Here is a 24,936-nt window from a genome sequence, read left to right on the forward strand (position 1 = left end):
CAACACTGTAAAAACCTGAACTGTACAGAGCAGCCCTTTAGTCTGTATTGTTCTAGGTTGTATGACTTTATCCACTGAACACCCTCCTCATTGCCTCTCATTAGAGGCTGTCAGCCTCCTTCTTTTGGCAGTCTTTTGGCACAGGGCATTTCTTCCTAATCCAGTCCTGTCAAAACACTCCATACAACAGGAAAACATGCATGCAGACAGGACAGAAAATCCTATCCATACCTGGCATTGTTCACCTGATCACAGACTTAGCTGAGTCACAGAAGACAAATATATTCCACATCATTGTTTTGCTTATTGTAGCTGCATGAACAGTTTATGCCATTTTAGATCTTGCCTACCAGAAAGGCCTTTCATTCTGCAGTGGTCATGGACAGTTCTTTTCACCTTACTGGTAAAGTTAAAAGGCAACACTATATAAAGTTAATTTTTTTCAGAAAAATAAGTCCCAAACAAAATCTCACATCTCTCTAAAAAATCCTGAATGCATTGCACTTTTATGATTCTTCTACTTTTCACATCATCAGTAGAAATCAGTTCTGTTTAAGATATTTTACTTAAATACCATCCAGCTTTTACCACCTAACCTACCATTTATCTACCAACATCAAATCCACCACTTATCCTTTCTCTGTCAAGAGAAATGAGAGCACAGCAATAATTCAGGCTCTTCTAATTCAAATCAGAGATTGTTACTCCCAAGCAATAATAGTAAAAAACTGTAGATACCAAATTGAAGCAAAGAATTGCATAATTTATACCAGTTCAAGTACAGCATTAGGTATTTAAGAGCAGCAGTACGTATTCCTGCCTCCTTGGCACTTGTTATCACTGTGTGGTGCAATCTCAGTGGAATAAAAGTGAATATCAAATAATTTTCTGTACATATTATTAATTAACAGTAGAAGCAGCAACAAGTTAATACTGTTAATGAGTTCTTTTTATAAATGATAGAACTGCTAAGCTCACATTTTCAAAACAAACAGCAGTTGAATTTATGTTCCTTACTCAGCTTGTATCTTCTCGGGAATTTAATGGAACAGAGACTTGTCTATTTTATTGCTGCTTTTATTTAGTGGCTCCAGGGGGGCTTGTTTTGTAAACAGTGAAAGGACACCATCAGCCACCACAATTGTAATGACAGACTGCAAGTCTGACACTGGTTTAAGGCCTTTATCAGACTCGATATGCAGAAACACCATTTTCTGCAAGATGTTTTGTAGAAGGGTCTACGTTTTTCCTTTAAGTGCATAATTTGAATAAATAAATACAAAAATACACAAAGATAGTTAACAAAGTTTATGGGAAAGACCTCAAAGCAGCAGGTGATCTTTGATATGGAAGGTTTTAGAAAAAAATAAAGCAGCCATTATTGCAGTAATATTTAATCAGATTTCTTTAGTCTAATTGATACCACAAGTAACTGCAGAATCATCAAGCTTTAATAAGAATACCACCAGGCAGTTGTGGATTTTTTCTCTTCGGATTTAATTAAAACCCAAAGGACAGGGACTTTCCATCTGCTGGAATTAAGCTAAATTAGAAGCAAACTTAATACTTACACTGCCTTTAGACTTTTGACATCCCACAATCGGAGGTAGTACAGAGGTTTTGGAACTGCAGAAATAAGCCATATCTTAGAATCATGCACACTGTCAATATGAGAGATGCTATGTATCTATAATCAAGTCAGGTAACACCAAGCTGGCTAAGGCCACATAGTTAATTGCTTTATTGATTGTGCATGTTTACTCATTTCTGTTCCCTAGACTGTATTTAAACACATATTCATTAATTTATTTCAACAAATGCATTACATTTCTTCACAATGTATACTTTATACACTGAAAATCTGCAGAGCAGTAGTCAGTGAATTACCATGTGAAAGAACCTTGCAACTACTGTAATCAGATGTTCAAGCAACTTCAACAGAATTGTTTACAACAATTGATGAACACAACTTTTCACCATCTTTAAACTCATTTGCTGCAAATGCTGTTTCCTAAAATACTTTCCAGTTATTCATATTGTCAACAGTTGCTCACTAAAAAAAAAAAAAAAAAATTACACTCAAGTTTATATCCAGAATATGGGACAAATTCTCTAAAGTACACCACTTAGTGAGGAAAGTTTTCGTTTTCCTTTTTTTTTTCATTCATTTCAATAAAATAGCTCCCAATTCTTCTGCTTTCAAAAGACACTAAAAGACTCAATTTCTTCTTACAGACATCTGGCTCAGGCCTCTGTTATGTGGTATTTCTAGCCCACAAGACACAGACCCAAACATAAAGCATTCTTAAGGGAGTACATATTCCACAAAACATAAGCAAGCAAGAGTAGATCTGAACTGCACCTAGTCCCATTCATTTGTACACAATTGTATCCCAGGAAAAAAAAAAAAAAACTACAAACAACCAAACAAATTAAGCCAAGTCAAAATAATCTTTTTCTCTTACACTGATTTTGTGATATATGATCAATGGCATGTCTATGAGGTGAAACTGTCTTCTGTATTTCCATATTCTCTTTTGGTTTTTTTATCTCAGTTTTCCTAGAAGTTGTCAATAAATGTTTGCATTCATACTGATCCATCCATCCATTGTGCTTGGTATTATGATTTTGTACTTCACTGGTGGTACTTTGTAAACATATTGACACACAAGCATGAGAAGTATATCATACACTTGTAGAACTTACCCTGGTGGCCTTCTCATTGTAGATTTGCTGAAGAGCAGATCACCATATGGCAACTTCTTAAACTTTTCTCTACCCACTGCAACATAAATTTGCCCATTCTCCAAGTCTGACCCATTCTGAAGAAGTTTTCCATCTAAAGTATAAAGTCTGAAAAATACAAAAATGCTTAATATAACAAACCTTGACATTGAAGTTAGAGCAGCTACTGTATGTGTTACTCCTAAATTTCAGGAAAATGCAAGAGATATAAAATTATATACACAGCTATACAATGAACCTTTTAGGAAGGATTATCAAGAGCCTGCCTTAAGAACAACCCTGACAGGTAAAATGCAAAATGTTTCTGCTTGATAGTGAAGAAACTGAACTAAGTTCTTATACACAGTGGCACAACCCTGACTAAACACAGGGGGAGAAAAAGATGCTGCTCTAGAACCAGGGAACACCAAATAGCTTAGGTTGCATGTGAACTCTGGACACCCAGTGCAGAGCAAGAGAAAGGAAGATAGGTTGCCCTGTGCAGTGTCCTGGTGTGTTCTGAATAACTGCAAGGACAGAGACTCCACAGCCTCTCTCTGGCCAACCTGCTCCAGTGTGTGATGGCCCTTACTATGTTTTTTCTTCTGTTCAAGTGCAATTCCATTTCGTATCCATTGCATCTGGTCCTGCCACCAGGAACCACCGAGAAAAGCCTGGCTCTGACTTCTTCACTCATTCATACCAGGCATTTATACACATTAGCAAGACCTCACTGAGCCTTCTCTTCCCCAGGCTGTAGAGTCCCAGCTCTCCCAGCCCTTCCCACAACAGATACCTTCTTCATCTCTGTAGCTCTTTGTTGTGCTTGCTTCCATATGTCCATGTCTCTTATATTCCCCTCATTGGATTTTCTAGGTGCTTCCTGCCATGTAGAAGTACCTTGGTTTTCATAAAGACTTATAGTTCTCAAAGGTAAAAACTGCAGCTGATTCCTTGCAAGGAGGTGTGCTAACTCTGAAGCATCCCCTTTGTATTACTCATTTAATTTTTAGTGCAAATGTTTCACAGGTATACCAGCAGTTCAAAGGGCAATTCATGTTTCACTACCAGAGACAACATCAGTTACACACAAACAAGTAAAATAAAACAAGTAATCTTAAAAAACAGCAAGAAACCTATTTCTGAATTAATCTCACTGTGTTTTGCTAGATTACATTTTGCTTTGGGAAACTCAAGGGAAAAAAAACAGCAAATCAGTGTACCACCATTTAAGAACTGGATTATATCTTTGTATGGTCCTGTAGGTATACAGAGGCACATACAACCATGACTGTAGGGTTTTGCTCCTCATCTTTAACTTTGCTTGTGTTTAAATGTTTTCTGTTTAATGTAATTCCTGGAAATGTTATGAATTACCTGAAAATCTTTAGCTTTATTTCTCACCCTGAAAGTGGTAATCACAATAACTGAATCAATCAGTCACTGAAGATGAAAGTGAAATTTAAGTTATATTTGAAAATAAAGAGGAACTTGAAATAAATAAATATTTATTGACTTAACAAGCATTACACAGGTTTGGAGACATTTATCATTCACAGACCTGCTGGGTTCTCTCTGGCTAGTATTATGCAATAAAGATGTGCCTGTGGTCACTTCTGCTGGTCACTGGGGAATGACCTAAGGCTTGTCCTGTGGGATGTCAGTGGACTTCCATTTCCCTTCCTGAATCAAAGCCAAAAAGGGGCAGCCAAAACAAAGCAAGTATACAGGCTGACAAAGGAGTCAGCAAAGTCAGAACCTGTGGGACCAATATCTCCAAATTCCAAGGTGCTGATGCACCGGTACCTGCCCATCAGGATGCTGCACCCCAAACCTATGCACAAACTGGCAAGCAGAAAAGCTGCTTTCTCACTGTCTCCTCTCTCATATTTCTTACTTACATGCCTATTCTGATGGAGATGATTTTTTTTTTTTTTAGCCACGTGTAAGACCTGGCATCTTTGGGCATCTTTTAATAACACAGAAAAGAAAAGCTGCCATATACATAATGCAGATTCTCATAACTGCACTTATCCTTCTTCAATGAAAAAATAGATCTTCCCAGCATCAGTGGTCTTACAGAGCCTCCCCTAATGCTGACATAGTTTCAGCAAACCCCAGCAATTAATGTGTAACTTATTAAACAACAATGATCACATTACTAACACATTTAATATGTATTCCTAGCATTTTAAGGAAAAGAAAATGAAAAATGGGTTAATAGCAAACCACAAAAAGGAAACATTAAATAATTCAAAATGACAGATACATTATCTTAAAGCATTAAAGCTAAGCAGTGCAGGCAACTTCACAAAAGCAATCTTAGCTACATACAGAATGATTTATGCTTTCATCTACATCATTCAGTTTCACCAGGGAGCAACATCAAGTAATAAGAATAAAATGTGAGAGGTTTTTAAATTGTTAAGCAGCTCGAGAGCAGAAAGCATTAGTATGTTGTAAATGGTTGTTACTTTGCATCCAGAAAGCTCAAGTGTGCAGGTTTACTCTACTGCAAGTAAAAGTACTAAGCAGCCAAATAACAGAAGAGAAACACAGGGCTGAGAGGAAAAATTAGATGAGAGCTAATAGTCAACAAATATAATTAGTGTAATTTTTTTCTGTCTGTAACAGCTCTGGGAATTAATCAGAACTGAAGGACTACCTTATCTTCACTGATTTGAGAAATGCTTTGTAAGCTTTGCTCAGACATTGCGTAAGCTGTGAAGAATGATTTTCCACAAAAGGCCCTTTCCCATCTGAGGAACATAATCCTGTAACGTACGCTGCATGGGGCAACACTGGAATGCTAACAATTTGCCTGTACACACCCTGGCAGCCTACTCAGACTGCAGTGTTTCTCATGGAAACTGCATACACCATTTTGCTTTAAAACATGCAACAACTACAAAATCCTATTCTAGAGATAATATTTTGCATTGCAAAAGACTTAAGGGACTGAAAGTTACCTATCCAAGAGGTCACTTCTTATTTCTGGGATACCAAAACAACTCAGAGTAGCTGAGATACTGGAACTTGCTAACCCCCAAGTACAGCTTTGGCTTTGGCTCTTATTAGGAGGTTGAGCTGGATGAGTATAAAGCACAGCCTAGTCATAGCACGAGTCTTCCAAAGAATCTCTAATCTTTTCCTTGAAATTGTTTGACCCAATGAATTTAAAGAAATATCAAAAATTAAAAGGTTACATGGATCACATCCATGACTGCACATTGCAAACATCTTCACCAGCTTTACCATGCTCATTTCACTCTAACATGTAACCATTTTTAATACTACATATACTGCATTATTATTGTAAATGCTTGCTAAGTATTTAGTCAACAAATAACAGTTGAAACACACTGACATTTTTTTTGTTTACAAACAGCAGTTGAAATGAAACCTGAAGCTTACTTGGAGTCAGCATATTTCCATTTTGTGGCTTTTTGCTTCACTTCAGTTTTCTCAGAGTAGAATTTCCCATGAAGCAGGAATGATCCATTATATCTATCTAAGGAGTTTTAAAAACATATCTACACATATTAGAGATGTATCTTGCATATATCCAGCTTTCTGATACCTGTGAACAGCTCCACTTCTGAGGGTAACTTTTCCTGTAACCATTTCGAGAATGTGATCCCAATGATTCAGTGTTTTCCTGGGAATGAGGAGGCGCACTACAGGGCTAATAAGGTCTCCGTTAGCAATCAGGCTGAAATAAAGCAAAGTAAAATAATTTGGAGGAGCTTTTTAAACAAAACTCACCTGAAGTTAAGACACTACCATCCCTGAAACAGCAGTTCATTATACTGAAAATTCTACTTACAAAATAGTGTAGGGCTCCTGGAGTGGTTTCCGAAACCGTGCTGACACAGTGATTCTACTGTGAGTAACTGGCTTGACCTACAAGGACAAAAAGAATTAGAAATTACTCAGCCTTCACACCGGGACAGAGTTTGCCCTGACTACCACCAGCAAGGAGAGAAGTATCTGCAGAAATAAGTTCCTGTTTTTAAAACATGCATATTATTCCATTCCAGCTTCACCTTCTGCAGAGCATAGAGAATTACAGCTGCAGGTTTCACAGAATCACAGAATGCATTGGCTTGGAAGGGGTCCTTGAAGGTCATCTTGTGCAAATCCCCTGCAGAGACATTTCCAACTAGATCAGGTTGCTCAGGGCCACATCAAGTTTGACCTTAAACATCTCTGGGGATGGGGCCTCAACCACATCCCTGGGAAAAACTGTTTCAGTATTTCACCACTCTCATTGTAAAGTACTTTATCCTTATGCCTAACCTAAATCTAGCCTGCTCCAGTTTAATATCATTGTCCTTCATCTGTCACTGCATGCCCTTCTTAACAGTTGTTCCCCAGCCTTCCTGTAGGCCCCCTTCAGATACTGAAATGCAACTGTAAGATCTCCCCAGAGCTTTCTTTTTTTCTTTCCATGTCCTTCATGTGTTGAGGGCCCCAGAGCTGAGCACAGTACCGTGTGGTTTTACCTACATGACCATGGGGAGGACAAGAGGAAGTGGGACAGAAAACCCACTTCAGTCCTAGCTGTGTGAGTTTGTGAATCACAAGGGAACTCTTCTGAGAACACTGCTCCAGTTTCCAGTGGAAAATCACCCAAAAAGAGCAGAAGAACTGATACTGCTTCTGATCCTCCTGAAGGAACTACCAAAGCATTTTTACACGTCGCAAGTGATTCCAGTCAGGATTAGAGGAGCCCTGCCTCCAACACGTGGAGGAGAGGGACAATCAGGTCTGTTGGACTGTGTGGATCCAATGGCCTGGTACGTCAAACACACAAGAGTATAAAGCTTTAGCAGATACAGTTGCACAATGTACTCTGATGCCATCAAACTACAAGGGGTGGAATATTTCTGGTGTGACAGGAGGATCACAACACCTGGATGAGTGAGAAGTTCAGCACTGGAACGTAGATCACAGTTTGTTTTCACTTGGAGGAGTGGAAGAAGTCCTGGAATCGACTGCCCCAGGACGGAAACAGCGCCCCACCATTTGGACTGACCCAGACTGCACTGGAACAGGGCAGAGCTCCAGAGCATCTCTAGTGAGAAGTCCATTGTGAGAATAGAGAGTAAATGATGTATGTTGTATGTTGTATGATGCTAATTGATGCTGGGCATGATGCAGATGGTATAAAATAAGGGGTGGAGAATGCCATGGGTTTCACCAATTGAATCTGCAAGGAGTATTCAATACAATGCTGACATCATGCCAGCTTCAAAACGAAGGTGCTGGCTAGAGCAAAGTTATCATGGGACTCCTAGTTTGGATTGTAACAAGAGATGTTTCCTGTTCCCCATTGCTGCTTCCAGTTTTAGGTTTTAGGGGTGTTGCTCTTTTTTGCTGGGCTGGCTATGGGCTTCAAGCATGGGGGATTGCTTAATGGTTGTCTCGTTTCTGCTGCTGCCTCTGCTTTTGCTTTTCTGCAAAATAGCTAAGGTAATTGTACATTGTATCACTTCCATTAAACTCCCCTTATCTCAACCCACAGAGCTTTTGTGTGTTTCTCTGACTCATCACAGACTAATCCAGACTGTACTGGAACAGGGTGGAGCACCAGATCATCTAGAGTGAGAAGTCTTCTGTGTACCACAATTCAATCTCATTTTGAGTGAGAATGGACAGTGAATGATGTATGATGTATGTTGTTTGATGTTAGTTGCTGCTGGGCATGATGTAGACAGTACAGAAAAAGGGTGGATAATGTTGAGGTGAATCTGCAGATGAGTATTCAATACCATGCTGCCATCACTCTGGCTTCGAAATGGAAGTACTGGCAGGAGCAAAGTATTAAGGGGCATGAAGTTCAGATTGTCACATGAGAGGCTTCCTGTTCTGGTTGCTGCTTCTGGTTTCCAGGTTTTGGGGTGATGGCTTCTTCCACTGTAGTGGCTGCTGCATGCTTGGCTAGGGGTGCTTTATCGCTGGCTTCTGCTGCTGCTTTTGCTTCATTTTTCTGCAAATAGGCTAAGATAATTGTGCATTGTATCATTTCCAGTAAACTCTTCTCTCTCAACCCAGAGCTTTTTTTGTGTTACTTTCCTTCCCATCTGTGTGAGGGGAAAGGAGCACATGAGAGCAGGTTGTGTTAACCCAGGACAGACAGCAATAAGGATGTTACAACAGCATTGTGCCAGCAGCACTTGTGGACCAAACTAGGAAGCTGGCTCCTGGAATGGGCGAGGACCATCCCTTTAGAAAAGCAATTCACTAGGCAGTGCATTTACTCCTCAAGATCTATTTCATAGATATATGTATGGTTTGGCCTCATACAATGAGAGATTTGGTACTAGACTGTACATAAGCAATTACCTTAATGCCTAAGGTAATTGCAATTCACAGACTTAATGTTCATTTCAATACACTCTGAATCTGGTGGAAGACTCACATCTGCTACTACAGGCTTGGAAAAAGAGTAAGAAGTTGTAATCACATGTTTCATTAGGTGAGGCAAAGAAATTTTGGGGTATTGACAAATAATTAGGAGCTCAGCCATTCTTGCAGATACGTTTTGCAATGGGTTAACAGTTTCTGCTTCCCTCCAACACAGAAATGAGGGAAGGTAACACAAAAAACTCCAGGCTGAGATAAAGAGTTGAGATAAAAGGCTTTAATGGGAAAAATGAGATAATACACTGCACAACTACCACAGCCTATTTGCAGAAAAAGCACAGCAAAATGCAGAAAACAGCAGCAGAAGCCAGTGAGCTAAACTTCTCCATCCTGCAGCTACCCAGCAAAAGAGATCAACACCCAACCCTGGAACCTGAAAGCAGCAACTGGAACTGGAAGCCTCTCATGGTTACAATCTGAACTTCAAGCCTCATAATACTTTGCTCCAGCCACCGCTTTTATTTTGAAGCTGGTGTGATGGCAGCATGGGATTGAATATCAGCAGCAGATTCAACACAGCCCAGGACACATGTAAAGCACAGTTTTCAGAGGATAACTTCCAAAGGAGGGCAATAAAGCTGATGAAGGGTCTGGAAAAGAGGTCTTGTGAGGAGCTGCTAAGGGAACTTGGGTTGTGGAGAAGAGGAGGTAGAAGGGAGACCTTATTGCTTTCTACAACTACCTGAAATATGGTTGTAGTGAGGTGAGTATTGGTCTCTTCTCCCCAGTAAAAAGTGATAGGAGGAGAGGAAATAGCCTAAAACCGTGCCTGAGGATGTTTAGGTTGGATATTAGAAGAAACTTCTTCACTGAAAGGGTTATCCAGCTCTGGAATGGGAGCTCTGGAATGGGCTTCCCAGGAAGGTTGAATCGCCATCCCTCAAGACATTTAAAAGAGACAGAGATGTGGTGCTAAGGGACATGGTTTAGCACCAGACTTGATAGAGTTAGATAATGGTTGGACTCAATGCTCTTGAAGGTCTTTCCCCACCAAAATTATTCTATAATTCTATGATTCTGTTTCACTGTTTCAATTCCTCACCTGCTCCTGATGCTCACTTATGCTGTTGATACCTCTCCTCAAACTCTCACACGCTCCAAATAGTCCATCGAACAACTTTAAGTTCTCTGAGCCAGTCTGCAACACTTTCACACTTTACTGAAACTAGTTAGTAAGCATTTACTAAGCATGAAGAAGCCATTTAGGACAGTCCCAGCTGTGCCCAATTATTTAGTTGATCTTGCAAGCTGCTGAAACCATTAATTTTGTTGTAGGCTTCTCAGAAGGCATCTTGTTATTGCATACAGCCCAGTCACTGGGCCCCTGAGAAAACAAGCAACACAACAGATGTAAAGAGCTCATTTATTATTCAAAGGATTGTATTTCTGCCAGTAATAGATACCATGGCATCAGCTTGCAAATCTATGTTTTGGGTTACTCTCTTAAAGAGTCATTAATATTTCTGGCAGCTTTTTGTGGCCTAAGGAGCCTGCCTTGCTCTTACACAAGCAAAATGCAGGAGAATGTTAAGATGGGACCAGCTTGGGCAGAATTAGTATTTGTCTTTTCTACCTAAATATGGCCTAAATGAGAACAAAATACAATCTTGAGTTGTTTTGCTAAGTGCATCTAAATCAAATGTACTTCTTATATTGAAATGTGAAAAGAATGCCTCAGTGCAATGTTCCATTTGCTAGTATAACACCACATAAAGCAGTGTGTGGAAACACTAAGATGACCATGATACTATTAAAACACTCACAAGTGTTTAGCACAGTGCATACACAAAGCCTCAATTTCTGGGAGCCTGGAACAGAGTAGCCCAGACTAAACTGAGCAGATGATGGACCACATTGGCATAGAACTCTCTGAGTAGTCTTTTTCCACACCTAGGGTGAACAGCAATGGCATCTTTTCATGGGGTCCACAAGCATGCTCTTAGGCAAATGTTTAGACTGTTGTTTTTTGTCTGGAAGAGGAGGGATAACTAACATCTTTGGGACTGTTTGCCTTCTGCCTGCCCTGTTTCACACCTGATCTGCTTCAGGGGCCAAAAGAAAGATAAACTCTTTATATTCATGTAGGACACAGAGACAGTTTGATGCTGCAAATAAGAGAGGAAAGGAGAAAATAAATACATAAATTACCAGAAAATTAAACAAACAAACAAAAAACCCCAAAACAAAAAAACCAGAAAGAACCCCAGAGGGACGTGATGTGTCCGCAGAGAGGTGCTGCAAATGAACTGTGTACAATACCTTTAATTTTGAAGCTGGCAAGCATGCAGACATGCAAGCAGTTGTGACACAGTATAATACAGTATTCCACAATATACAAGAGATAATTCTTACAGATGACCAGTGTATGGTCTGTCTACTGCACAGTACATCAAGCTCTCCAAGTACAACAGTGCAAAAGCTCAGTACAAGCAACCCTTGCCACCTCTGAAACTACATTTTTTAAAAAAGAGTTTGGCTAGATCTATGCTGCACTGTGATTAGAAAAAAAAAGGGAAAAAAAATAAACCAAAACAGCCCACCCTCTATGCTTTTCTTAGAATTAACCTGACCATCCTGTTTTGTTTTTTTGTCACAGTCTTCCACGTTACCATCATTTAGACAACTTCGGTCTGAGCAACATTAAACTATTTATGATTATGAAAAGCAAGCCACATAATTTCAATACACAGAAATATACTTTAACAAAAGACCGAATGCTCAGCCACTGTAAATCAGTCTAGTTCCTTTGAAGTGTGAGGAGTTACGCCAAACCACCCTAGCAGAAGACCAGACACAGGATTTAATTAACAAACACATAGTTCTGCTCTTACTTTGTTTGTAGGAGGTACCACAGTGTTGCACTGTCTGGAAGAGCCTGACCCCTCTGGCACTGCAGAGTTACATATTAACAATGATGCCCTCTTGGGTGAGAATTTGTGCTTACATTAAGAGACCAGCAGTACAAGCCCCCTAAACCCTTTATTTTCTTTTAATTTCACCAGCCACATTCTCAGGTACTGTAAATCAGCACTTGTACGTCAGCAATTGTAAGCAGAGTTACATTAAGCAATGGTCTGGCCCCATTATGATTTTATCTTTCAATTTCATATGTTTCCAGTTTGTTTGATAAGACCCATTCAAGGGCAGCTTCCATATCCTGCTGAAAAAATGTTGCAGATATTTCATAATTTGTAATGAGATTCTGATCTGTTACATGACAACATACAGCAGCAACACAAAGTATTTAGGGGAGGAAGGAGAAAATGAAGGAGAAAACGTATCACAGTTGACTCAGAAGGAACTTTTAAGTAAGCTGGAGACAATCAGTAAATGAGAATCTGCAAGGCAACAAGAGCTAAACAGAGTTGGAAGTACACCCTGGGATTACAGACACTCAAAACCACATAATTTTGACCTTTCTGTTCTACAGAGAATTTGTTACTTCCCACAGTGCCTCTTACACCACCAGCACTGTGGATCTTTCTGCTTCAAAGAGGAGTTACCACCTGTGACACAATTTTGTGAAGCACCTTGCACAGTCTGGGAAAAACAAAGCAGCTAAACTCAACACAGGCAATGTTCTGGGAGTGGGGATCAATCTGCAGTGTTTGAGATCTTGATAAACACTAGAATTTCAGAATACATTCTACAGAAAGTTTCTCAGAGCCTAGCTTTCACCTTGAGTCGTAATTCACTGTGGCTGAACTCATGTTGCTGAGTGGTAGCTGCAGCTGAGTGCCACCTAACATCCCTTCGAAAATACGAAGCCAAGATGCAGTTCAGCATCTAACTGAAACATGGTAAAAAAATCCACACACTCACAGCTGCTACTTAACAACATTTTACATTATTTACATTTCTCTTATCCTAAAAAATATGCTAAATATACACAAAATGTAGCAAACATGAACAAAACACTCAGCAAATTCATGCAATGCATTGAACAATCTGCTTTAGGTACTTACATCTTCCACTGTTGACTGCTGGCAAAGAAAACAAACAAAATGATCATTAGCCAAACCATTACCTCAGGTATACTACCATGTACACACACAAAAAGTAGTTTTTGCAAGACAGCCATGAGTGTGTGCATAACCACCTGTGTACATGCATATAATATGCGTGTGTGTGTGTGTATACAACAATATGATACCATTTTTCCTGCAAAATTTTCTCTTACGTTTCTGTCCAGCTGACCACCTGAAAGACTGAAGATCAACTAAAACCACTTTGTTCTTTAAAACACAACAGATGGGCTTGCTCATGCAGTGCTTGTAACTCAAAAGTGTTACTCTGGGAAGAGAATGTTACACATTTGGTATTACAGGGAAAGCATTACTGAGAATGGTTATTCATGCAGGGACTCTGAGCAACCCACACATACATAGATAAAAAAGAATGATTTTCACTTCTTTATTCAGAAATTTATCAATCAGTAAAAGGTAAAAAACATAATCCCTAAAATGTAAATCTAGAAAAACAATGTGTATTTGGTTTGGTTGGTTTGAATCTGTTTGCTGACCACCAGGCATAAAGGTTTTTCTTCTAAAAATGCTATATTATACTTTCCCAGTTTTTTGAATACAGACTGGAACATGGGACAAACTCAGTAAACTATGCAAATTCCTTTTGCCTCCTCAGGTATTGCAAGTGGCGTGTGACTCTTGAGAGAATCAAACCTTGCATATCAGAAAAATATGCAGTTCATTAAACAGCATTTTCATTGTTCTCTGAACATGCTGCATATTTAGTTTCTAAGAAGGTGAGTTTTATGCATTTGAGAATAGTTTCAAACAGAAACATGTCATTCTTAGCTTTTCTTTTCCTTCCTTTCTACACAGAAAGGTCTGGCAGCACTTTCACAGGCTGCCATGAAGACACAAGCTAAGCAATGGTGTGACTACCTGATTTATTGCCTTTTCTTACCAGGAAGGGGGCAACTGCACACAAAGCCATACTGGATGGCAGCAAAACAGTCAAAAAATGTAACCTCCCTGAACCAGATGTTCTTGGCTGTTTTGATTTACACAGGTTTAAGAGCTGGCCTTTCTTATTGCTGTATTAATGTAGTCTTGGACGCTCTGAACATCTCATTCATTACTTATGTTATTTTATAACTAACCTTTTGAAGTTTTAAATATTTCAACACCATGTCACATTCCAAAATTATCAGCTCATGCAATGAGCCATGGCTTTGCCAGTTTGTTACAATGGCCTGTTTGTTAATCAATGTGCCCAGGAAAATTGAGAACAAATATTTGCTTCCCCTTAGGGCAGAACTGGGGTCAAAAGAACCAAACCTTCATTTATACACACCATCACCATCCAGTGATGTGAAAGAAAGGAATGTTCAAGGTTCAGTGGTCAAAAGCAAAGTAGAACAATAAGTTTTCCAAGCTACTACAGCACAGGAAACATCTTATCTCACCTATTTCATAGAAACATGACTTTTTTTAAATGGGCATTTTTATACACTTAATGAAATATGCAGAATCAAATTCACTGAGGTGTTTGGTCAGCACAAAACCAGTTCAGTTATCATACACAGTAATTAACCTGGATAATCTGTGTTTTCCTGGTTACTTTGCATTGCTAGATGGTACACTGGATAGTACAAACCAGCCTTGAGCAAGAATCTATTAGCCTTTCTACTGGTGTAGATACAAAGCACCATTCAAACAGCTATTAACTGAATGGAAATAGGTCACAACACCACAGCAGTACACAAACTTCTCAGGCCACATAAAGCACCAGTGAGTCAGAAATTAACTATGCCAGTCACATATTAATTCAGGGAGCCTTCTAGACAGCAAAACTCCTACAAAATTTCCAAAGTGTTTACAGCTACTTATGTTCACCCCCAAGGGAAATCACCCTCCTTTTCAGCTATGGTAAGTGAAATGGAGTTCATATCTCCTGTGCATCTGTGGGTAAGTCTCAGTCCATCTAGCTAAGCACTAGAAAGAAAAATGTTTAATCTGGGATCTGTCATAGTTTTGGGGCACTGGAATAAGGACCAGATCTTCTGCTGGAATATGTCAGGCAATGGCATGGCCTCATCTGCCTGGGCACTCAGCCTCTTCAGTGCTCCAGAACATATCATATGTCATTTACTTCTGGATCCCAAGAATAGCTGTTATTTTATAGCTTATTTTTTATTATTATAGCATGATGCTATCCCTACACTGCTCACAGCACACACAAGGATGGCATCAATAATGCAGATTTTAACTCAGCAAAACAGATCCCGATACTCATTTCTGTCATTGACATAATATTGCCAATTGTGACCATTTTTGCCTTTCATGATTTCTGCATTTCCCCTAAATTCTTTAGATTCATTTAAACTAAAGGAAGTCTCTGGCCTTTATGACTCCTTAGAATTGTCTGAACCTGTGAACAGTGACAGATGAAGAAGAAAAGAATGCCCTAAAAGTAATTTTTTCCTTTTCATCATTTTAATCAAAGGTGAAAGTTGATTTTTCCTGTAAGTCAATGTAGTATGCAGCAACAAGTTTTCAGTGAGACTAACATGCTTTGTTAAAAGTGTCAGCACTGGCATCTCTTCCCTTCCAACCTCCTCACAGGCCAGAAAGAGCAGTTACCCTACAGAATAAGGCAGACAAGTTAGTCAAGGACAAGACTGACTTTTCAAGTTTTGCATCAATCTCAATACAGATCACAAAATCCTCCAGTGGCATGAACCAAAGCCACTACAAGTTTTTATGCTGCTCCTAAAACCACTGAATTCATCTACAAGCAAGCTGCTCATTAAACTACTCAAAACTGCCTAATTCAGACATACAGAAGTATAGAAGAGAAATTTTGCTAACTCATAGGCCCAATTAGAAGCAAGGAACAGCTTGCATTTTAACTGGACGTCTGGTCAGTTCTTCTCTGATTCCTCCTGGTATTAGATTATGAGCACTCATGAAGGGTATGACATCTACAACAACATATACAGTTTATCTACTAAGGAAACTGCTCAGGAGGTTAAAAATGTGTATCACATCTTTTGACACTGTTATTCCCTGAACTACACCTACAGTAGAATTCCTAATTAATTAAACATCAGAAAATGAGAAATTGCTTAACTTAGTCTGACACCAGCAGTAGAAGCAATAGAAGTGGTGAGATAGGGAGTAGCAAGAGGGTTTAGTTTTGCCTGTTGGCACAGAAATCTGAAGTGGACCTCTACACACAATTAATTTCCAGATGTACAAGGATTTTGTGAACAGAAAATTTGGGTAGTACAAACCATGCTTGTTTCTTTCTAATTCCAAGGGAGGAATTAGGAAGGAACATCCTGTGAAGATAGATTGTTTTGACATAATTTGTTTGTAAGTTGCACATGCTTGTATAATTTCTAACACCTCTAATTATTTTGATTTATATTAAATATTTTTAATATTCAGGTACTTTCTTGCCCTCAAAACTACCAGAGAAAATATCAATGAATGATTTCTCATTGACAGTTAAAAGTTACAGTGAATCATTTACCCACTCATTGAAAACTGACATGTTTTTTCATATTATTACAGACATTAGACATGTACATTATTTGTCAGGTATGATAAATGATAGGTTTGAAATAAACAATAATTACATTGGATTTTTTTTTTAATATTGGCATTTTTCTTGAGAATGCACTTGGAAAAAAATATACAAGTATCTTAAGGACAGGGTGTATCTAGCATAAAGATACCAAAGTAGTCTGTGAAATCAAGACAGCATTAAAAATTCCAGAATTACAATTTTGCAAACTAATCAGATCATGTCACTGTCAACAGATGAGTGGTGACCTCACTGTCTAGCAACAAAGAGGCACTCAAAGGGAACAGAAGAAAAAATTGCCATAAATGATACTAAACTAGTTTAATTTTAAAATATCGAGGAACAGAGGGAAACAGAGAAATGGCAGCCCCACAAAACACTTTTATAGTAACATCTGAGATGCTTTTTTTGAAAATTCTGGTGGTAAGTTCAGATCTACCAAGTTTCAAACATTGTGTTTTCCACCTCACATACCTCTGTCGTGGTGCTTGCCTCTTCTGTTAGCACTGGACAACAAGGGGACCTTTCCTGGCCCGAGGTCTCACAAAAAAACACAGTGGCAAAGTGACTTAGGCTGTGATGTGTCTGTTAACTTTGTTTGTCCCACAAGACCTTACAGCAGGAGTGTGGGGATGCTGCATGTGGAGACCAGCAGTACAACTGCGTTGTGCCGGTCACAGCTGGATTCTGCACTCATGCTTCATTACAGGAACAGATGCACTCTGTGAAGCTGCCTGACAAGCAAGCACCCTAGTCCATGTCCTAGTACATGTCTGTGTCATCCAGCGTGTCATCAATGTGAGGACTGACAGGCAATGGATCAGAAAAAGTTTCAAAATACTCAAACACTCATTCAAATCCTTGTCAATTTCAAGTGTTTTCACTGGTGAAAGATGTTCTGGGATGGCATGCAGAGACAAATATTCAGGTCATATATGTACGAAAGCTTTGAGGAATCTTTACTATTCCTCTGAAGAAGCATCAGTAAAAATATTTATTGTTACATTCTATAAATATTCCTCCAAACATGACCACACCTGAACCACCTGATAAAAGAAGAAGCTGCAATTGAAATAAGAGTTATGGAACAATAAAATACATTTATGCAAAACAGTGGGAAAAAAGTGGTAAATCACTGGAAAAACATGACCAGAACACAACTACTGCATGTGAAGCAACAGAACTGCAGAAGGGTATTGAGGCTGAACATGGAAACACCCTGGAGCTGTAAAAGTAGGACAGGAACAAGTGAGAGGTGGGCACTCCTCATACTAGGGACCCTGACATGCACCACTGAATCTGTCAGTCCAAGAGCCATGCACAGCCACATGTAATGCTAAATGATGACACTCTGGAATGAACCCACTACTCAAAATGTAGAAATAACTCTTAAATGTGCATGACGTAGAGTAAGATAATTAAGTAGAGTTTTGATTTTATTTTCTAGAATCTAAGTCAGTAAAAAAAGATCCAACAGAACTGACAGTGAATCTTGAGCAGCCCAAAAAACACTTGTGTCAGACACATAGCTTGTCCTAGAAGCCCAGAAAAATGAGTGAAGTGATGACAAAAAACCTCAATGTTTTCATTACCTAAGAAAATCTTTCTTGCTCTCAAGCAAATCCACCTTTATGGTCAGTAAAGTAGCTAAATGCAGGCCTACTATGAACTTTTGGTAGTGGATGCTGTTTCATACAGACACTACAACCTTCACTTTTTATTTCAGTTGCAAGAGACTGCTTCTTCAGTATCAAAATATATCTGTTTTTCTTAGGTGCCTGTAATTTTTTGCTTTCACAATAGCAGATTGCAAAATCCCTTTAACTTCAATGTGTTCAAAAAACTGTCATAAGAAGGCAAAGATGAAAAGAGGTTTCAGCTGAACACATTTTTGAAAAAGAAAGATAATTTAAAACAAACAGCTGCCTACAGACTTTGCAAACACAAAAGCTCAGTTAATTCTTTGGCATCTTCCCTAGCCCAAATAACAAGTAAAATTCATCTTTTGAAGTGCACAGAGACTGTCTAGATCAGAAATGGTGCCTAGAAAAATAGAAATGTCCATACTTTGCACATTATAATTGGAAAGTAATATTCAGTACCTTTTACAAACAATTAAGCTTATCATTAACAAATGGTAACTCTGTTGGCCGATACTTCCTCAAAAGATTGTAAGATTCCTCACGAACATAATTTAAAGTGCATTTGTGCTTGCAGATCACCTTGAGTACAAAAGGGATCTCTCTTGCAAAACAAGCTCAGCTGCCAAAAGAAGTGATTGATGGAAACACATCTAGGGAACAGTTTGTATCAAAGCTTTAGCCTGCATCAGGATGAAATCTTTTTACTACTTTCCCCTACCAGTAATTGCAAAATGTTTTGAGGCTTATCATTACAGTGTGAGGGCTCTGCCAGAGAATTTAAAACAGCCAAGAGTCTGGTGGCCCCTACTGCTGTCCCTGGCTGAAAGAGGGAGAAGGATAATGGAGCAGATTGTCTTGGGGGCAATCACTGCATACCTGAAGGATAGCCAAGGAATCAGGCCCAGCCAACATGGATTTAGGAAGGGCAGGTCCTGCCTCACCAACCTGATCTCCTTCTATGATCAGGTGACCAGCCTGGTGGACGTGGGAAAGGCTGTGGATGTAGTCTACCTGGACTTCAGCAAGGCCTTTGACACTGTCCCCCACAGCAAACTCCTGGCCAAGCTGTCAGCTTGTGGCTTGGACAGCAGCACTCTGCACTGGGTTAGGAACTGGCTGGAGGGCCGAGCCCAGAGAGTGGTGGTGAATGGTGCCACATCCAGCTGGCAGCCTGTCACTAGTGCTGTCCCCCAGGGATCAGTGCTGGGCCCCATCCTGTTCAATATCTTTATTGATGATCTGGATGAGGGGATTGAGTCCATCATCAGTAAATTTGCAGATGACACCAAGCTGGGAGCAGGTGTTGATCTGTTAGAAGGTAGAAGGGCTTTGCAGAGGGACCTTGACAGGCTGGACAGATGGGCAGAGTCCAACAGGATGGCATTCAACAAATCCAAGTGCTGGGTGCTGCACTTTGGCCACAACAACCCCATGCAGAGCTACAGGCTGGGGTCAGAGTGGCTGGAGAGCAGCCAGGTGGAAAGGGACCTGGGGGTACTGGTTGACAACCGGCTGAACATGAGCCAGCAGTGTGCCCAGGTGGCCAAGAGAGCCAATGGCATCCTGGCCTGCCTCAGGCATAGTTTGGCCAGCAGGAGCAGGGAGGTCATTGTACCCCTGTACACAGCACTGGTTAGGCCACACCTTGAGTACTGTGTCCAGTTCTGGGCCCCTCAGTTTAGGAAAGATGTTGAATTGCTGGAACATGTCCAGAGAAGGGCAACGAGGCTGGGGAGAGGCCTTGAGCACAAGCCCTATGAGGAGAGGCTGAGGGAGCTGGGGACTGTTTAGCCTGGAGAAGAGGAGGCTCAGGGGTGACCTCATTGCTGTCTACAACTACCTGAAGGGAGGTTGTAGCCAGGAGGGGTTTGGTCTCTTCTCCCAGGCAACCAGCAGCAGAACAAGAGGACACAGTCTCAAGTTGTGCCAGGGGAGGTTTAGGCTGGAGGTGAGGAGAAAGTTCTTCACAGAGAGAGTGGTTGGCCATTGGAATGTGCTGCCCAGGGAGGTGGTGGAGTCACCATCCCTGGAGGTGTTCAAGAGGGGATTGGACGTGGCACTTGGTGCCATGGTTTAGATAGTCATGAGGTGTAGGGTGACAGGTTGGACTCGATGATCTTTGAGGTCTCTTCCAGCCTTCTTGATTCTATGATTCTAAGGCAGAAATCTGAACTTGCTCTCTGTGGTGGGTTGAAATTCTACCCCCAACATTAGCTTTACCAGACTAGCTCAGTTTGGAAGCAAATGGAGCTGTATTTACAAGCCAAACTACAATCTACAATGGAATGCAATGAATATGTACAAATACACAGTATTTACAACATTTACAAGTATTTACAATTAATAAAACAGTACAAGGCCCCCTTTCTCTGGCCAAAAGACCAGGGAAAGCTGTAACAGCTTCTCCTTCCCTGCCTCCTGCAGACCCCCCTGTACAAAGGGAAGAGAGAAAGAAGCAGGATAGGTTAATACCAGACAAAACAAATGCAGCCAAGGTCAGCAAAAGCCTGTTAGAATCTCTCCAGCAAAGAAGCAAGAAGAGAAGAACAGAATGGAACAGAACTGAACTAAAGGTTGTTTGAGGAACCAAATCTTATGGGAGATATCCCTCCAATGGAATTGTTTAAAATAATCATTATTTTTCTTTTTACACCCAGTAGTGATTTATTTACATTTTTACTACTTTCTGCTCAAAATCTGTGTAAAATTTTAAAGACATAGCCCTAAACTACTACACTCTCCAAGCCTGCTCTTTCCCTAAAAACTCTAAACTAAGATGGGATGTGACAATTCTAGGGGATTAACATGTTGCACAGTCCATTTGAAAAATCTTTTTCTGGGAAACTTGTTTCGGTCTTCCACGCAGAACAACTACCACAACACTACAGTGCAAGAGATGTGTCATAACTTATTTGCTGGGATAAACAGAAGGGAAAGAGTATTGCCATGTCAGTAGAATACTTGAGCAAGATACAAATTTGCTCATACAGGCAATTTCTCTAATTTGATCTTTTATTTTTCCTCTTTGTAACCTACAGCTCACCCTTCTACCCATCATGCTCATCGCTAGTCAAGTGAATTTGCAGCACTGTGAAAACGAGCTGGGTGGCAACACCAATCTGGCATTACAGCAGCATGAGAACCAAGCAGCTTTTCCAAAACTGCTGTGCTGATGTCTTTGCTCAGGAGAGCAAAGAACAAACATCAAGGAAGTGCACAATATGTATAACAGTGCATGAAATGAGAAGCGACAAGGATGTGGCTTTAAAATTCCACTAGCTCCAGTAGAACACAGCAGGGGACAACTTATGAGAATGTGCTTGATAATTGCTCAAATGCTACTGCATCACAATGCTCTCAAAAACCAGGGAACTGAAACTGGATGTTAATGTGCAGACTGATGTTCTGAAGTGAAAAGGATCTTGCAGGTCTTTCCCATTATATCTCCTTCCTTCTGCAGTTTCAGTTTTCTCTTGAACTATTCCCTTCATCACATGCATACGTACAACAGTCTGAGGAAGATTTCCAAAAGCAAGTATGGTATTAAGGCACCTATCTTTGTAATCCAATGACTGGATTACTACTCAGCCCCAAGCCTGTAGAGTTGCATGGGGTTGTTGTGGCCCAAGTGCAGCACCCAGCATGTGGCCCTGTTGAAGCCCAAATGATTGTCGGCAGCCCATTGATCCAGCCTGTCTAGGTCCATCTGAAGAGCCTTCCTACCCTCCAGCAGATCAACATTCCCACCACACTTGGTGTCATCTACAAACTTACTGAGAGTGCACTCAATCCCCTTGTCCAGATCATTGATAAAGATATTCAACAGAACCGGCTTCAGCACTGTGCCCCGGGGAACACCGCTTGTGACCAGCTGCCAACTGGATTTAGCTCCATTCACTGTCACTCTCTGGGCCCAGCCATCCAGCCAGTGTTTGATCCAGCAAAGTGTACCCCAGTCCAGGCCCAGCACAGACATTTTTTTCATGAGGATGCTGTGTGCTGTGAGGAACAATCTCAAAGGCTTTACTGAAGTCCAGGTAAACAACATCCACAGCCTTTCTCTCATCCACCAAGCAGGTCACTTTCTCATAGAAGGAGATGAAGTTCATTAAAGACCCAACTCTGATTGATGGTTGAGCCTCACAAAGACTAGAGTTATTTTGCAAGATTTTAAGAGCATTATTATTATTAGCCAAAATTCAACTACTCTAAAACTTTTTTTTTTTTAATAAGCCATCAAAATTAAACTGCTGTGTGCAGTTTGTACACCAGAAAAAAGAAAGCAGGCACTAAAGCCTGAGTTTTGAGAGTCTTCTAGTACAAGGTTGTCCTGCTGCCCGAAGACACGTTACACAAACCATTACGTTGCTGGAAATGCAGCACAAGAGCACAAGGGAAAAAATTATAAAACAAGTGAGTGGGTGCTTCTGGTCAGGCAGAAGCTGTAATTCAAATGTTTGTTGGAAACATTGCTATCTCCACACACAATGACTGGGAAATGCATTTCATCTAAGTGCGATTTTTTCAAATCTCCCTTCTCCAGAGAAAAGACCAAGTTTTGAAGAAAATTTGCTGATCCAAAACTCCTCAAATTTTCATGATCATCATCTTTTTCTGCATTAAATAAAGCTCCATTGAAGATCCATTGAAGACACCAGGAGATATTTTTTGCCTGAAAGTTTTCAACTGGATGTGACAATTCAGAAAGCTGAGCACATCATGCTCAGAGCAGTCAGGGTAATGATTACTCAAATAATATGTTCTGAATGGTAAATAATTTTATTTTTATTAAATATAATCAATATATATTTTAAAAACTGGAAATAAATGCAGGCCTGCCACTAACATTAAATGCAGGCTAACTTCTTAAATACTTCAGACATCCTACCTCATTATTGACTTCAGTAGGTTTTTTCTTTGTTTCTCCAATGTCCAAATAGCTGTGGAAAGAAAACAGTTTAGATTATTTACAGAAACATCTAACTTACATAATATAAATATTTCTTTTGGGGGGGGGAGTGTTCATACATTAAACTTTTTAAATTTATCACACTTCAAAATAACATAAAAAGTAACTAAATTCAAAATTTTAATGAAGGACTATTAATATAATTCTGCAGGCTATCCCTCTGGTTTAGCATAGAAGACAAGGCAGAACTAACCACCTACCTTGAAACCACTGGTGATTAGAACAGACCATCAATAATCCCCTTGTCAGAAAGACACATACTACTGTGAGGTGGATCAACAAATCTCAGCATGGGATCAACATACCGGAGTTTCCAAAGTCATCATCTTGCCTCTTGGTTTCTCACAGTAAGTCTCTGATAGATTTAAAGGTTTCCTCCAAACCCAAGTTTAACCCAGCTAAATTTTAAAAGGATCTGCAGTACTTGTGCTTCAACAGGACATGGACATGAACACTGTATATTCTGGTTTCTCATGGCTGTGATGAACCAATAGCATTCCCAAATTATTTTGTGATTAGACAAAACACAAGCGTCAACTGCACAAGAAAACAAACCACCCATTTAAACAACACTGTGCTCCATCAGAGCACACAGTCCCACAACAACACTTCATTAACACAGAAGTGTTAGTTAAAACATTTTGATGGATTAGCTCTATGTTGCCTTTCCAAAGAAAGAGAATTAAATAAACCTTCAAGCATGAATAACCAATAGACTATCAAACAGGCAACTGTCCAGCTACTCAGACCACACTAACTCCCTCGTCAGCACTCAAAGAGCTGTAAGAACAGTTCTTCTAGAGAATGCTGCTCCCAGCAACTGCTGGTACTGCAAGATGATTATAGTTCTCAGTGCTGCAGGAAGAGAAACCTTTGTGGGCAGTTATAACTCAGTACAGCAGCGCTTTTCAGCACCTTCTGCCAAGAGCCATGCACAAGAACAAAAAAATAGATGGAGCAACTATTCTACACTGGGAGCTTCTAACCCAAAATTACGTGATGGGCATTTGTTACAAGTTGTCCCTATGCCCACTTTCACTGGGAAGTGCTTTGCCAAGCTGTTGGGGTATCTGCTATCAGCCCTGTAGTACCCACCACTGGCATAACTATTAAGAGCTAAGTGTAGCCACCCCCAGCCCCTCTAGTCTCTGAGGGCCAGCTAGAAAGCAAGGGGATTCATTCTTACCAAATGTATCTTTCTCTAAATGCAACATTACACAGAGAGTTTTGTCCTGAAACTTAACGAACTCTTCTTAAAAAATGTTGTGTCCTCAATTCTACAAAACCAAGATGAGCAAGGTGCTATAAAGCTGGTAGTTTAGTACATTAATTCCCAACCACCTCCAGAAACAGACTGATAATTTTGAGATTTTTTTTTTTAATTCAACTGTAGGGAAAATGCATACAAACACTGAACAAAACACATAATTAGTTAACTGAGACTATGAAATTCACTGCCAAAATTAAGAACCATTAGTGATCACATGCAGAGCCACTCAGGAAACACACCTAACAGCCTAGATCTGCTTCACAATACTCTTCCAGTCACTCATGAGAAAACAAATGAACTATCTGCTTAATTCTTAGTATCCAGGCAGGAAAAAGAAAGCAGCCAGT

General features: G+C 40.0%; 1 protein-coding gene across 1 annotated transcript in view; it reads right to left on the minus strand.

Annotated features, from left to right (window-relative positions):
• The window catches only part of DCDC2 (doublecortin domain containing 2), a 59,945-nt gene that overhangs the window by 34,140 nt on the left and 869 nt on the right, over positions 1 to 24,936 (minus strand). The window contains exons 2-7 of the mRNA XM_054381540.1: positions 23,239 to 23,290; positions 13,119 to 13,136; positions 6,551 to 6,627; positions 6,305 to 6,436; positions 2,707 to 2,853; positions 1,572 to 1,626 (exon numbers count right to left, since the gene is read on the minus strand). Of these exons, the coding sequence (XP_054237515.1) occupies positions 1,572 to 1,626; positions 2,707 to 2,853; positions 6,305 to 6,436; positions 6,551 to 6,627; positions 13,119 to 13,136; positions 23,239 to 23,290 (481 nt within the window). The remainder of the gene's footprint in view (positions 1 to 1,571; positions 1,627 to 2,706; positions 2,854 to 6,304; positions 6,437 to 6,550; positions 6,628 to 13,118; positions 13,137 to 23,238; positions 23,291 to 24,936) is intronic.

This window comes from Indicator indicator, chromosome 6 (genome assembly GCF_027791375.1).
Source record: "Indicator indicator isolate 239-I01 chromosome 6, UM_Iind_1.1, whole genome shotgun sequence".
Classification (NCBI taxonomy): domain Eukaryota; kingdom Metazoa; phylum Chordata; class Aves; order Piciformes; family Indicatoridae; genus Indicator; species Indicator indicator.